General features: G+C 42.2%; 1 protein-coding gene across 1 annotated transcript; it reads right to left on the minus strand.

Moving 5' to 3' along the window:
- Nucleotides 1-598: 598 nt before the first annotated feature.
- cckbrb (cholecystokinin B receptor b) lies at nt 599-13283 on the minus strand (the record flags this gene model as incomplete). Its single annotated transcript, XM_079169686.1, has 5 exons — nt 599-1140; nt 2610-2737; nt 3999-4260; nt 5045-5296; nt 13121-13283. The coding sequence occupies 5 exons, from the start codon at nt 13281-13283 to the stop codon at nt 599-601; spliced, it is 1347 nt and encodes a 448-aa protein (XP_079025812.1).
- Nucleotides 13284-14496: the final 1213 nt, after the last annotated feature.

Below are 14496 nucleotides of genomic sequence, written 5' to 3' on the forward strand. Positions count from 1 at the left end.
AAGATCTTTTTAGTCTTTAAACTCCACTTCCAGGAACCTTCGGGTTACACTTTGCCTGTGATAATGGTGCCCCTGATGAGTGTGACAAATAAGCAAAAGACAAATATGACGTAGTATTTAGAACCAGGCACTTAGTCCACAAGGCAATTACATTACTATCATTAACACAGATACACAACCGACCGCACGATATAAAAAAAACGATTTTAAAGTTACATAGCAAACAGTCTTCCTATTTTGAAAGCTACATAATGACTACAAAGTTATTCAAATGCCTTACAGCCCACCACTGAAGTCACACACACACATATGAGTAAACATCTCAACAGACAATTTGTCTCGGTCAACTGTAACAACAGATAAATGTACAATCTGGGTTTTTTTCTGTGCTTTTTTCATTTATAGCTATGGAGGTATGTACACATAACTTTACTCACAGTCATGGTTGAAGCTTCTATCCTACGACACTATTTGGCCAGTTTTTTCCAATACACATTACTGTCCCTATGAGTACAGAAATGGCCTAAAGACAAAGGATGTGGGGTGCTGTGTTGCCACAGTAACTGTCTCTTCTGGATTATGCCTGCATCCATCTGCCTCAGCAGGTTCCCATGGTGCTGACTGTGGTGTAACTGAACTTAGACATGGACGCTCCCATTGCCATAGCGTCCTCCTCGTTGTCCCGTAGCCCGCTACGACGGCGGCGACGGCAAGGTGCAGCACAGCACGCGAACGTGGTCAGCAGAGCCTTGCGGAAACGTGTGTTCATGAAGCAGTAAATAATTGGGTTGACGCAGGCAGAGGTGTAGCACAACAAATGGATGAAAGCGATGGGTGTCCCTGAGAGGGCGCTTTTGGCAGAGATGTCATCGAAAGCCCGCCAGGTGTTGACACAGTACAGTGGCATCCAGCAGAGAAAGAACAGGACAACAATGACCACCAGCATGCGGATAACTCGCTTCTTGGCCTCCAGCTTGGCCTCAGATGTGTTGCTGCGCGGTCTTTCTGCCTTGATTGCCCTGCTGGATGCAGCCATGGTGGCCATCTCCATCGAGTGCGGCCGCTGGACAACATTAACGTAGCAACCATCTCCATCATCACTGCCACTAGACACAGCGGAGGTGAGTCCATTCTTCACATCTGTGCGGGAGTGCAGAGTACAAAGAAGTATTACTGTGACACAAATGGATTGTATTTAAAACTCTAAATTGACCTCTGCCTGCCACTGGATTAAAAATAAATTGAACAGGGAAATCATGAGATGTCCTACAGCCAGTTAATTTCGAATTACACATTCACCCATTTCTGACTTTATTTTTGAGTGAATCATTGCTATTCAAAGAGCAGCAGTTCACCTTGGTGGAAAGAAAACTGAATAGCAATTCCTTCTGAGCCACAGCAATCATCCATCAGGGGAAGTTGTAATTTAATAATCAAATTGAATTGACGTTAAAGTACAATAAGAGCTTCTAGTCAAGCAAATACAAACAGAAACTGGTAAGGTAGTAAACCACGCCTGGATTTTTAAATCAAAATTGATATTTTAGAAGTTCTATGTCCTATATTCCAGTTCTTTTTAACCCGTGCTCTTTGTCTCTTGAGCTTGATTTTTAATTTTTTTTGGACAACCTCTTTCTCTCTGAGACCAAACAGATGGGGATGTCCGGGACAGCAGCTGCGAGCCAATTCCATCTTCTAATGGAGCACCGGCAAATACACTCAATGCTGCTATCCTCCTAGACACACTCTCACATGCCCACAAAAGGTTACGCTCCACTTAACCTGCACACATTACAATGATTGTAGCGCTAATGATATCAAATATCAAATTCCTCATCATTCACATGTAAATGCTAACATTAGAGTGTAGTTGGAAGGGGCTGGATATTGTGATGACATTCAAGAGACACAGTTTGACACAATGTGATCTCATGTGCAGGAGTATGTATTTTAAGCTTTTTGCATGTCATTTAATCTCATTCCCTACTCATACGGGTGCTCGGTCGCAGTTTTAAACATTGTTTAGAAAACAAAACTACTTTTTAGATTTGGCAAAAGATCATAGTCAGGGCTAAAATAAGTATGTTTAGGGTTATGTAAATTAAGTTACATATGTAAGTAGTCATTGATAGGTCGTATTAACTACATTGATTGTTTTAATTAGTGGCTCGGCACGGCACGGCGCACGGGCCACCGAACACCCCTCTGGAGATTAATAAAGATATTGAATAATGTAATTTATTTGGTATTCATATGTACAGTGCCTGCATGAGCCACCCTCACATATTAAGTCTTATTTTCCTAACATTTTTTAAATGATTCCTGCTCTGGTCCATCTACATCTGTTGAAAATGTTGGTTTGGTAATCTCAGTTTAAGAAACAAAAACGTTCTATGTAGATTAACTAATGTAACTTCAAATAAAGTGTCTCCCTCCCGTCCATCTGTCTGTCTCTGTGCAGAAAGTTCCTATAATCAGCATTTTTTTACTCCTCGCTTGACTTTTATTTTTTGTATTAATTGGCTGCTGTCTGCGAGCCAAATTGCCCTCTGGGACATTAACCCCACTGTTTTCTGTATGTTTTCCACATGCAGTGTACATGATCTCACCGGTAGAGTCTTTTTTGTGGCCCATCTCAAACTGGATGCCTCTATAAAGTTCCCTGGAGATCAATCCATAGGCCACAATCATCACCAACCCCGGGATTGCAAACAGCACAAGCAGCAGCAAAATGTACCTATAAGAGACATATGAGAGGGTAAAGATCCCAATGTCCATGAATTCAGGCATTCATTTAGCCCCAGTTTGTACATCTCACGTATTAATGAATTACCATTACCTTTACATTTGATTCACAGAGCTAAGCATTGTTTTTGTTTTGTTTTTCACAAAAAGGACTGTCTTCCTAATTCAAAATGACATTATGTCCTTGCTCAGCTTGTGTGATGTCTACCAAAATAACAAACATATATTTGTAATTTTCATTTTCATTCAGAAGAACATGTTTATTGCGTTGTACAAAATGTTTCCAGTGTCCTGAATAGAAATAAGCTTTAGACAAAGGTGTTCCTCCACTATTGCATTCTAATAAAGGCATAAAATACACCCAAAATCATTTCTAAATATAGATTTTGTTTTTCTGTTTCTTATCAAAGCATTCTTTCATCCAGATGGTAAGTCTTTGGGGAATCTGGAAATACCTTCATAACAGCTGTAAATGTTGAAAAATTACCTTTCGTGTATTTAAATTCTTTTCAGATAAAAAGAAAGCTTTTCTCTGTTAAAATCAAATCAAAGGGTAATACACTAGAGACACAAACTTGGTGCTCATGCACATATTTATACACCCACAAGCAAGCCTACAGTCAGACAAAGACAGATTCAAACACAAAAGCAGTGAAATACACACACAGAGAGAAAGTGAGAGCTGCTAAAGACAGACTTCCTAACATGGAAGTAAATGAGATGTTTGAAAGTACATGAAAGTACACACACACACTCGCACACACACATTCAGACGCAGGTCATCTGAAATTGATTTGATACAAAACCACACATTGTCCAGATGGCTAGCAAGATGGATGATCTGAGTGCAGGTTGTGTGCTCGGTTACTCTGGAAATGTAACTGATGATGAAGGAAAAAGCAGCTAGTGTACATCTCCAGTTAAATTTACAGCACTTCTTAACTAAAACTATTCCTCCACTTTTTCTAATTCATAACCAATTGCAAGAAAAAAAATCATTGTATATCTTTTTCTTTACAAACCTCATGTAATGTGACTATTTTAACATTAAAAAGACCTCGAATGTGGTTGTTGAGCCAACAAAAGATATCCTTGAGTTGTAGTTTATGGTGGCTAATGCTAGTTAACGTTTCTAGCTAACGATTCTTTTCCACATGGTTGCATGTCAACACAGTCATTTTGAGCATATTCAAGAAACCGTGTTAAAGAACTGGGATTGCTTAAAGGACCCACCATCCACTGTAAACACTCACCAGGCCTGCTCTGCTTTTGGGAGGGGCCACATGTGGCGACACTGGTGAGCAGTGGTGTTGTCAGGACGATGAAAAGACTCCAAGTCGCTGACGATTGGGTAAGGGATCATGACGACCAAGGCTAGCACCCACGTAGCAGCGATCACCCGATAGGCATGGGAACGGGTCTGCCACACCCGCGACTTCAGGGGGTTACAGATGGCGCTGTAGCGCTCGATCGCGATGGCAACCAGGCTAAATGTGGATATGCTCACTGATATTCCTGTGGAATAACAAAACAGATTATTTAAAAGTGTACGAAAACACCCACGCTATCTTTTCTTTTGATGAATGTAAAGTTAGCACCGCTCAGAATAGAGCGTGGGCCAGTAATAAATAAAGTAATAAAAACATGTTTGTTGATGTGCACATAATATCTGCAATCATAACTGAGAACAAAACGTGGCGCCCTGTGGAAATGGGCTAACAAATGAGTATAGTGTGAGATAGGAGGTAGGGATGTTATCTTAGTCTTGGTAGAAGAAATCATGTTGGCCTAGGCCACTGATGTTATCTTCCCTCTCCCCCCTGACATGGCAAGACGGGAAATTACTCTTTACTTCTCTTATCCATGGCCTCAACCAGAAAATACAGAATACCGTGTGTGTGTGTGTGTGTGTGTGAGGCAGGACCCAGGGGTGCACTGTGTTGTGTCTGTACCAATGAGGGCAGCTTTAGAGCAGATCCCACAGAAGCAAAGAACAATCAGCCTACAGTTTCTCCCCTGGGTTTGTCCATTTTTTCCTCACCGCATCAAGATGAAAGCTGTCCTTCATAAATATAGCTGCAACCAACAATGTTTTCATCATAAATTGATCTGTTGGTTTTTTTTTATCAGCTGATTGAGTAAGCTAATCTTTAAGTCTACGAAAGGCTAGAAGAAGTGAATAATGGAACAAGGACGGGATTTAGGACACAGGTATGTTATTATACTGAATGTAGAGAATGACGGCAAATCTACAGATAGAAAGTCTGTATATTTGCCTCAATACTCCCCCTCCTCTCACCCATGAGGTAGGACACTATCTTGCACATGGCGGCTCCAAAGATGAAGTCCTTGAGGATGCTGGGGATGAGGTTGAAGGGCATGCAGAAGACGACCATCATCAGGTCACTGACGGCGAGCGACAGCAGGAAAGTGTTGGTCACGGTGCGCATGCGCTTATTGACCGTCAGCACCACGATGATCAGCAGGTTGCCGAACACACTCAGAAAGAAGATGAGTGAGTAGAGCAGGATCCGCAGTGTGTGGTCGTCATCTGGTACAGAGAAAGACGGGAGGGGAGCATATGTCAGAGAGTGAAAATGGTTGCCCTACTGAACTACCTGTCCTTTTTTAGATGATGACCAATACAATCAAGCTGTCTTTGTGGCTAAGTGGCGAGCAGGGCCACCCTTCAATCAGAGGAACGGCAGTTCGATCCCCGCCTCCGCTAGTCGCATGTCGATGTGTCCTTGAGCAAGACACTTAACCACAAAATGACTCCCGTAGCTGTGCCATACGTTGTGACAGAATCTGAATTGTTAACCGCTTTGGATAAAAGCGCTAAATGACTGTAATGTAATGTATTGATCCAGACCGCCTCGAGCCAATTGTGCAAGTTCAGTCAGGAACACTCTCGTCATAGATTTTAACCATTTATTGCAACAAATTGAATACAGTTAAACTTGGCGATAATGGCTCCACTCTTTGAATGCTCCCCGGATTAGCCAGCAGCTACTGAGCTAAGACGGGGAGCACTGAGCAATAACCCCCCCGGGTTTACAGGACTGAGGCAGAAGTACATTTTTTAAATACATTTCAACCATTTGCCAGAAGATGAACTAAAAAAGAGGTGGAGGCTGGGGCGGAGGAGGCGAAGCTTCGCCAGCAGTGCGGTCTGTAACAGCGTAGATGTAGAATGAATCAGTGAGGAGGAAGACATATTTAAATAAACCTCCTTGAAGTGAAATGATTCAATCAGCTGGCTGTCAGCTGGTTACAGCTGGGGCGTATAACTTCCGTGTCCTGCATGAACTAGCTTCATTTATTAATTTTGTTTTTTTTATAAAACACTAGCTTTTATGCCTTAGACTTCTTAAACAACTCTTAACTAATAGGATCCCCACACTGAAAAGCGGATGGGTCAAACAAAAACCAGTCTTTCACCCATGAGACTGTGGTTTGCACCTCGTGTGAAACGAGAAGTCAACAATGATTTATTTGTCGCGTAACTGCCGTACTTAAGTAATGCCACTTCCATAGTTATTTTAACCTAAACCAAAATCTTTTCCAAAACCTAACCAAGTAGTTTTGTTGCCTAAGCCTAACCAAGTTGTGTGCATGTAACAAGTGGAAATTGACATAGTGTTGCTGGACTTTCGTTGGAAAAGCCACGAAAAATGAAATGTTTTCGTAATATATCATATTCAAACTGTTGTATGAGGATACGTTGGTTGAGTCCAGCTGGGCTTGAGTTATGTTGAACTTGCACCACCTGGCTGAAAACAATCATAAACAGATAAACAGATAAAATAATTGACAAGCTTCTATCTGCTGCTCATTTTTGTCTCACTAGATTTCTGCCACCAGCCTTGGACAAAATGAGCCTGGTTAGCGTGTTTTGTTTTTGATAGCTGTCGTCGCATGAATATTTCTACTGGCATAGCAAGTCACCAGTTAGCTGCAACCAGCGTTGCCAGGTTTGGCTGATAAAAAATATCAAAGGCAGTACCTGTCCAATCGTCATAAAAGATAAATCATCCAGCTCAATTATCATTTTGTATGCACGTGTAGTTTTTCATACTGAGCAGCCAAGCACATATGTGTGTATCGAATTTGGTTACCAACATTAATATTTTCCACCTTGTCTGCCTGTCTGCTCCCTTATCTTCACCTCACACCCTGCTTAGACACAACACATTTTAATTGGTTACCTTCTGTATCCCGTGGATTAGAAGCACCCATGTGTACTTCAGCCGCAGGACAGAAATCACATCACATGCATACGCCATAACTTCATCGACACAGTTGTAGAGGCGACCAAACACGCTCAAGCCCTAGTCCTCTGAAGAAACACCTCCAGCAGTTCCTCAAAGGCACATAGTAAATTGGTAAATTGTAGTAAATGGTACATTACATCATAAAATCTGCAACACATCTAAAAAGAGTCTGTTCCCTGTAAAACACCAACCAAATGTATTGCTATCTCCATCTTTTCTTTACACTTACTGCACTCGAGTATATTTTCAAAGCACATTTTCATCTTTCAGGCGTCTCTCCTTGATCTTTACCCTTTTTCCATCTCAGGAGTTTTCTGCAGTTTGCTTTCTTTCCTTTATTTCTTGGTCCATTCCCTCTCTTTCTGCTCTCAATTATAAGTAGGCTTTCAAAGGAATACAGCAACAAAGCAAAGTCATCTACACAGCTACGAAACTCATATCTGATAAAAAATGTTGGTAAGTTAGAAAAGACAAAATGTTCAGCTTGCGCAGCCGCCATTAATTCCTGCTTTCCATCTGATAAGGTTATTCTTTAAGTACCAGAGCTATTACACCTCACTGACTCACCATCACAAATGGTGTTAAAAACACAAAACACAATACCCATATTTGTACTACTTGGCCTGTCACATGTAATGACAGTTGTCCTGAACCTGACTCATTGATTTACAAAAATCCACCTGAAATGTAAATGTATGAATTGTGCACAGCTTGGCTAGGGCACATACTGTAATCTGTGTGCAAAAAGCAGCGTTACATTCAGGTCGAGATGTGAAAATCTCAACTCTGCAGCACAAGAGCTGGCATGAGGTTAAAGTGGACAATCGAAAACAGGATTTGGCTTCAAATCCAAATGGGCAGATGTGTAGTTCATACTGTATATGAAAGTAGGATAATGGCATGTAATTGATTTCATGCTCTTTCCTCCAACCAGCCGCTCTGAAATGTGTTTGTTTAACTTGCAGGCTTAGCGATGGATTCCGGCTCAGCTTGGTCAGCGAAAGTCAGTCTGTCTCCCCCTCTCTCCCTCTCATCTCCCTCTCAGAAACACACACTTCCCATCTAATGACATGAGGCTGCACCATCTGTCTCACGCACTTCTATGCAAAAAAAAAAAAGAAAAAAGCAGGAACCTCTAATACGGTGGGTAGTGGGTACTGTTCTGCTGACACAACATCAGGGTCACAGCCTCGTAAATGGCAGCAACTAAACGTTTTTAATTCTTTGCTTTTTTTGTGCATCTATACATTTACATGAGCAAAATAAAAATGTGGAGACAGATGATTGGTAAGAAATGTTCTGTATTACGCTCTCTCTCTTTCCTAATGAAATATGTTACACTGGCCTCTGCCTAATTGAAGCCAATTAGCTGTCCTGTGTGCTCGCTGGCTGTGCGGAAAACACTGATAACTCCCTCAGCACATTTAACATTTCCTTCAGGCCAGCGGAAGCTGCTCATAGAGCGGAAGCTGCTCATAGAGCGGAAGCATTTATGTTAATCACTTCCCCTCACCAACTTGTGTTCGGTTTAATATTTTGCTATATAAAGTCGAGCACTCCTATCATGTAGTTTTTGGTTCTACAGCCTTATTTGACAGCTTAATACTGCTACATTAAACTACAAACTGTTTAAAAGCCTTTTCACACCAGGCACACATTTTCGTCCGAAAAAATTGTTACAGAAATGTATAACGTACTTTGTCGGTCCTTATGAATGCTTTCACTCGTCTGCAACATTCAAGCTGGGGAACAAATATTAGAACGGATGTCAATTTCAGCGATTTCCACCTATGGAAAATGAAATCCTTTGCCCTCATTCTGCATGATAATTAGCCATGTGCTTCTATTTGTTGCACGGAGATTGTGTACTTTTGGATAAAAAGCCTTAATACAAATTTAAAACCATAACCCTTAATCATCTAAACAAGTTGCCGGTCCAACATGAGCTAAAAGTGGAACAACCGAGCTGAGGCCACAGGTGGACAGACAGACTAAACTGAGAAGGGCCCAGGGGTGCTACTCTTTATTCACCTCAGGTGCAACACACCAATCCTCAAAACAGAAAATGGCGCCATCTACATTTGTGTCCCAGTGCTTTTACAAGCATCCAAAAGATGTAGGGACCCCACCACGGGTGCCCTCCCAACGATGGCACTCTGCTTCACTGGAGAGGAAAGGGATATTTTACAAAAAGACTCCAAACAAACAAGCAGCCCAGTTGGTATAACTCAAAACAGTAAGGAGCAAAGCAGCATCAAGTGAACCTACAAAGGGGAAACAGGGATTACCAAGGATCACCATGCTGCACACTAAAATATACCTTTAAATGTTGTGAGATAACTCACCACCTCTAGTATCGGGCATGAGACAGTGTTGCCTCGGAGCTGTCTTTATTGAGTGATTTCAAATACATATGATGTGAGGCACATCTACACCAGATGTCCATTGTTTTGTTATACCGCTGTATTATATACTGTAGCTTCTTTCAGCTCATTGTTTTGGTTTTATGGCGCACAGCATTGCTGTTTTGTCTCACCGCTCACATTTGCATCTTTTCTATATGCACCAAGCAGCAGTTTACAGATAAAAAAATCTCTCAAGGCTCTCAACTATCTAAACAGCAGCCAGACAAATGTAGTGACTACTGGTTAACATAGTGGAGTGGCTAAAGAGCTAGATAGTTCCCTCAGGTTAAGTGTTTTCACTCTCGCTGTGAATCTCGCTCTTTGAGCTGATCTGCACAGCTGTGCTGCATGTGGTGCTCCTGATGTGGGTGTCTTATGAATATTCCACCAGTTTTTAGTGTTTCACCACCTGTGACAGTCAACTGGCAGACAAATCCCTGTTATATCTGGAGAGCCTCTAGAAATGCACCGACTGCTATACTACCACAACTTTACAGGAGAAACCCAGAAACCAACGCTGCCCATTTTGCAATGTTTAGTTTGCACTCTGCTCCACTGATTATTTGGAGAACTATTTTCAGTTCAAAGAGCCAAATGACAGAAGGGAAGCCTGCAGCGCTCGAAGTGTGGGGAGCTGGTTTCATGAGTGTGTGAGTGCAGTGCCTATCAACCGTGTCTGACCATCGGCTCTGGCACACAGTCTGCTCCCTGTTTACAGACTAGCGGCACTGTGAGCACTGTTACTTTGTTGCAACGTCTAGAGGTTTCCTATTTGCAGAAAACTAATCATGATATGTCAGAGAATAGTGCTTCAATTGTTGTTATTATAGAGTGCTTTACCTTTTTCCCTGCAGATCTCAATAATGTATCTCTATTTTGTCGGATGCACACAGCATGCCGCTATATTGGACACCCGTGTGTACATGCATGTTATACATTCTGCACTGTTTGGTTCACCTGTGCAAATGCAAACTTCATTAAAGCTTTTCCACCTCTTGCGTAACCTCAATTTGAACGCCTCATCGCTGCTAATTTATCATGAATTTAAGTGTTGAATGTGAAAGGCTGGTGAACAGATTTCCTGCTAACATTAACATTAAAATAATTCAAGATGAGAGTAGACTGTGGTGGCAGAGTCTATTGTTAGATATGCAGTGAAATAGTGAGAGAATTAATAATGGCGTTTGTATTCCAACCATGAATATTTAAGGTTTCATCCGTTTCTCTGTTTCAGTTTTCAGACATTACATTCTGTCTGATACATATGCAGCGTGCATCCCTTTCAGTTGGCCTTCTGTACCTATCAAAGAAAAGCCGACTCTGCTCTTGTAAGACCAAGGTATTGGTAAATGTCACAGCTAGTAGCTAATCCAGCATAGTAAATGTCATCTGAGCCTTTTCACTAAGCCAACTGCACCCCCGGAACAGTTGATGGAGGCACCGAACGAAACCACTTACTGTTGACTGACAGTAACACACGAACCGCAGAGCCCACTGCAGTCGCACTACAAAACAACATGTTGGTTGCTCGGCACGTATAGTGCATGCATGTATTAAACACCTCAGCTCTCAACAGGCTCAGTGAGATGAGAGGGTGTGAGCGATGGAGGTAGTGGTGAGAGTGAAGAGGGAAATTAAAAGCAGTGGAGAGTTATTTTGTCCAAATTCCTTTTTTTGATGGATGCACTGCTTTATGCTCAGGATTTGAAAATGGTTGTTTATTCCAGTGACTGATAACCCCCCCCCCCTCCTCCCCTCCCGTTGCCGTCATCATCACCTCCAAAGTAATGACCTCCTGATGTTGTAAGATGAACTGCACTGCAATCAGCCAGTACCCTTAATAACTATATTGATTCTAAAAATATAGTCATGCACCTGAGTATAACGACGGGCTTGCTTAATACCACTATAGCTTGTATCATTTCTGCAGCAGGGGTGTCAAACCATGGGCCATGAAGCGCTATAGGGAATCTCCCGTTTTTTGTTCCTGACCTGCGTCAAATGTGAAACCGTTTTGAAAGGTGAGATTGAGCAACATGTTTCCTCCCAGCGATGGGCGAGGATTTTCCTGTTTGCCGGGGTGCATTTTGCACCATGGATTATCTTTCAACTGTGATTTGTAACGGTTTTGGAGGGCACAGATAAATGATGGCGTCAGATCAGAAAATGCTCCCGTGCATCGTTGTGAAGGCCAGTTACAAATTGCGTCGGCCTGTTTTGTTTGGTTTGGACTCTTAACATGACTCGTCGCCCTGCAGACCAGGGATGTCAAAGCATGTGCCATGGACCACTTAAAGTCTTCCCACATATGCTGCAGGTCTTCATTCAGCCTTTTTCCATTTCCATTTTTTTCTAATTAGTGGTCTGTGGAAAATGCTGTGACATCCATGGTCTGCGGGGCAACGTAGTGGGAATCTGATGGCGCCACCTAATGTGCTAAACACAGAGGGTCAGAGTAATGGACAGGGAGAGGAGATGACCGAACATGGTGGAGAAGTAATCAAACTCGGGGGTGACAGAGTGAGTAATGATAGCGACAGCAGCTGCACAGGGTCAGACATCCTCATTTACCACCCTGAAGATGTGTGTGTGTGGTCTTGTTGGAAGATAGGAATGCTAAATAGAGCGAAATAAGGCAGCAAAAAGCCAAACTGAAGAGAAGTGAGTATCTGTGTGGGCGAAATAATATAACAGTGCAAGTGGATTAAGCTCCCAACTTAACCATGCTGCTGCACCAGACACGGCGGTCTTGATCTGTACTTGTCACAGGTGTCCCCAGTCTGTAGTTTTCACTGTGTTGATTTAGCTCATTATAATGAGTCACACTCAGGGGTGCTAGAAATGACTCATCTCTGGCAGGTGGTGAAGATGTGACGTAAACATGGGAATGGAGCGAAATCATTCAGAAACGTATATCTCTCACTTGTGAGCTGTCAACACGAATAACAACATCATAACGAAGATGCGCAATCAGTCTTCTACACACACGTAGCCCACACACACACACACACATCATCATCATCAACGCAGGTAAACGTTGAGAAACAACTGTTAAGCAAGTGAAAAGCAGGTGTTTGATAAAATAGCAGGTGGAGGTAGGACTGAGAGGAGATTACAAGACTGATGACGCACTTTCTTTCTTTTTCACAAGCTCAAGTCAAGTCAGTTTTACCAATATAGTTCTAAATCGAACGTTTGCCTCCGAGAGTTTTAAAATCTGTAAAACAAACGACACGCAGACACATCTTTATACCCTCAGTTTGAATAACATGCTTAGAAATGTTCATGTTATATGCAAAATAGAAACATATATTAGATATTTGTATTAAAACAGCAGGAAGCAGCAGTACGACCATGAGGCACAGTCATTGTTAAAGTTGAAATAATTATGAGCCACACAAATTCTTCTTTTTTCTGTAGTTATTTGAGTGGAGGGAAATTTGAAAAAAGTTCAATTCATAGAGCATCTGCCCTTTCAGCCTATCATGTCTCAATACACCTTCATTAACAACCCAACGTTGTGTAAACTGAGGCTTTTTAAAGGAAAGCTTAAATGAATTGTCTTGCTGCTCTGTTGCCTCTTTGTGCTGGAGGTTAAGTCAGTTCAATATAGCACCTTAAAGACAATTCAATACAAAATGTGGTCACAGATGCACTTTTTTGTGATAATGTTGAGTAATCTTTGTGTCCGCTCACCTTTGTGCCTCACACGTTTAGGAAAGGGCAGTGTGGAAACGTTGCCGCAGGTGATGTCTGATGTTCCCAAGCTCCCGTTACCAGCTCCGTTCTGCAGCGCATCAGTCTGCGCTCCAGCGCACTCGGGAGACGTAAATGTCTGATTTCGCACATAAGAATCCATGTTTTGACTCAGTTGTGTCTCAAAGGTTACAACAAGTTCGATTGGGACCGTTTGCAAATTTTCGTGTGAGCCTTTCAAGTGGTCAACTAACTAGACTGCATCCATGATCCTTCACGCTTGAGACTGAGGCAAAGTGTCGCTTTACAAATTCCAAAACAAACTAAAAACTGCAATTTTACTTCTTAATTTATTTATTCATCTTTCCTGTAGATATGTCTTCCAATTAAACGCGTTAATCAAAGATCGGAGCGCTCCAGGAGAGAGGGAGATCGCGGCGCACTGCTGCGCCTTTGCAAAGTGAACCGCATGGAGGGACCGACTGAGCGCCGAATGGATTGGGAGACTGTCATATAGTGTGAGTGCGTCTGTGTGTGTGTGTGTGTGTGTGTGTGTGTGTGTGTGTGTGTGTGTGTGTGTGTGTGTGTGTGTGTGTGTGTGTGAGAGAGAGAGAGAGAGAGAGAGAGAGAGAGAGAGAGAGAGAGAGAGAGAGAGAGAGAGAGAGAGTGGGACAGCAGAAAACGGTCCATTGGTCATTTTGTGGACACTCGTCATCAAGGAAGTTGTATTGTTCTTTTCGCCCAGAAAGTGATAATCTCTCTGCCATGTTATCCTCAGCTATCATCTTGTCATGTAAGGCCTTACACGCTTTTGCATTTATCTCTGCAATTTTAGAAAATTAAAAGAAATGACAAAAAGAGACTTGGATCTACAGTAAAACTACCGGGAAATTTAAATGAATGAGATTGGGGAGAATTCATACAAGATTTATGTAAAGAAAAAAATAAATGACGCAATGTCACTGTATCCAGACCAGATATTTTGCATGTTAAGTTTAATTAGCGACTCTAAGTTGCCCGTATGTAGATGTGAATGTGTGTGAATAGCCGTCTGTCTATGTGTCAGCTTGGTTACCTCTTCAAGGTGTAGACTACGGTTGGTTGGCTCCAGCCGCCTCGCCACGCTCAATGATTTAGAGCGTGTAGCCAATGGATAGATGACTAAAAGCGCCTGTGGTGGTTTTACACGCGCACCGTCGCCCTCATGTGGTGTGTGAGTGCACTTACTGTCTTTTTGGTGAATGATCAACATGCTCTGTGTTGATGAGAAATGTTCCGCGAAATATACCCACGTGTTACATTCTTGTCTCCGTCTTTTGCAAGAGCATAAACGTGCAATGGGAAATCACTGTTCTCTTAAGTCACATCTACTAAGG

The sequence above is a fragment of the Pholis gunnellus genome, assembly GCF_910591455.1.
Source record: "Pholis gunnellus genome assembly, chromosome: 12".
Lineage (NCBI taxonomy): Eukaryota > Metazoa > Chordata > Actinopteri > Perciformes > Pholidae > Pholis > Pholis gunnellus.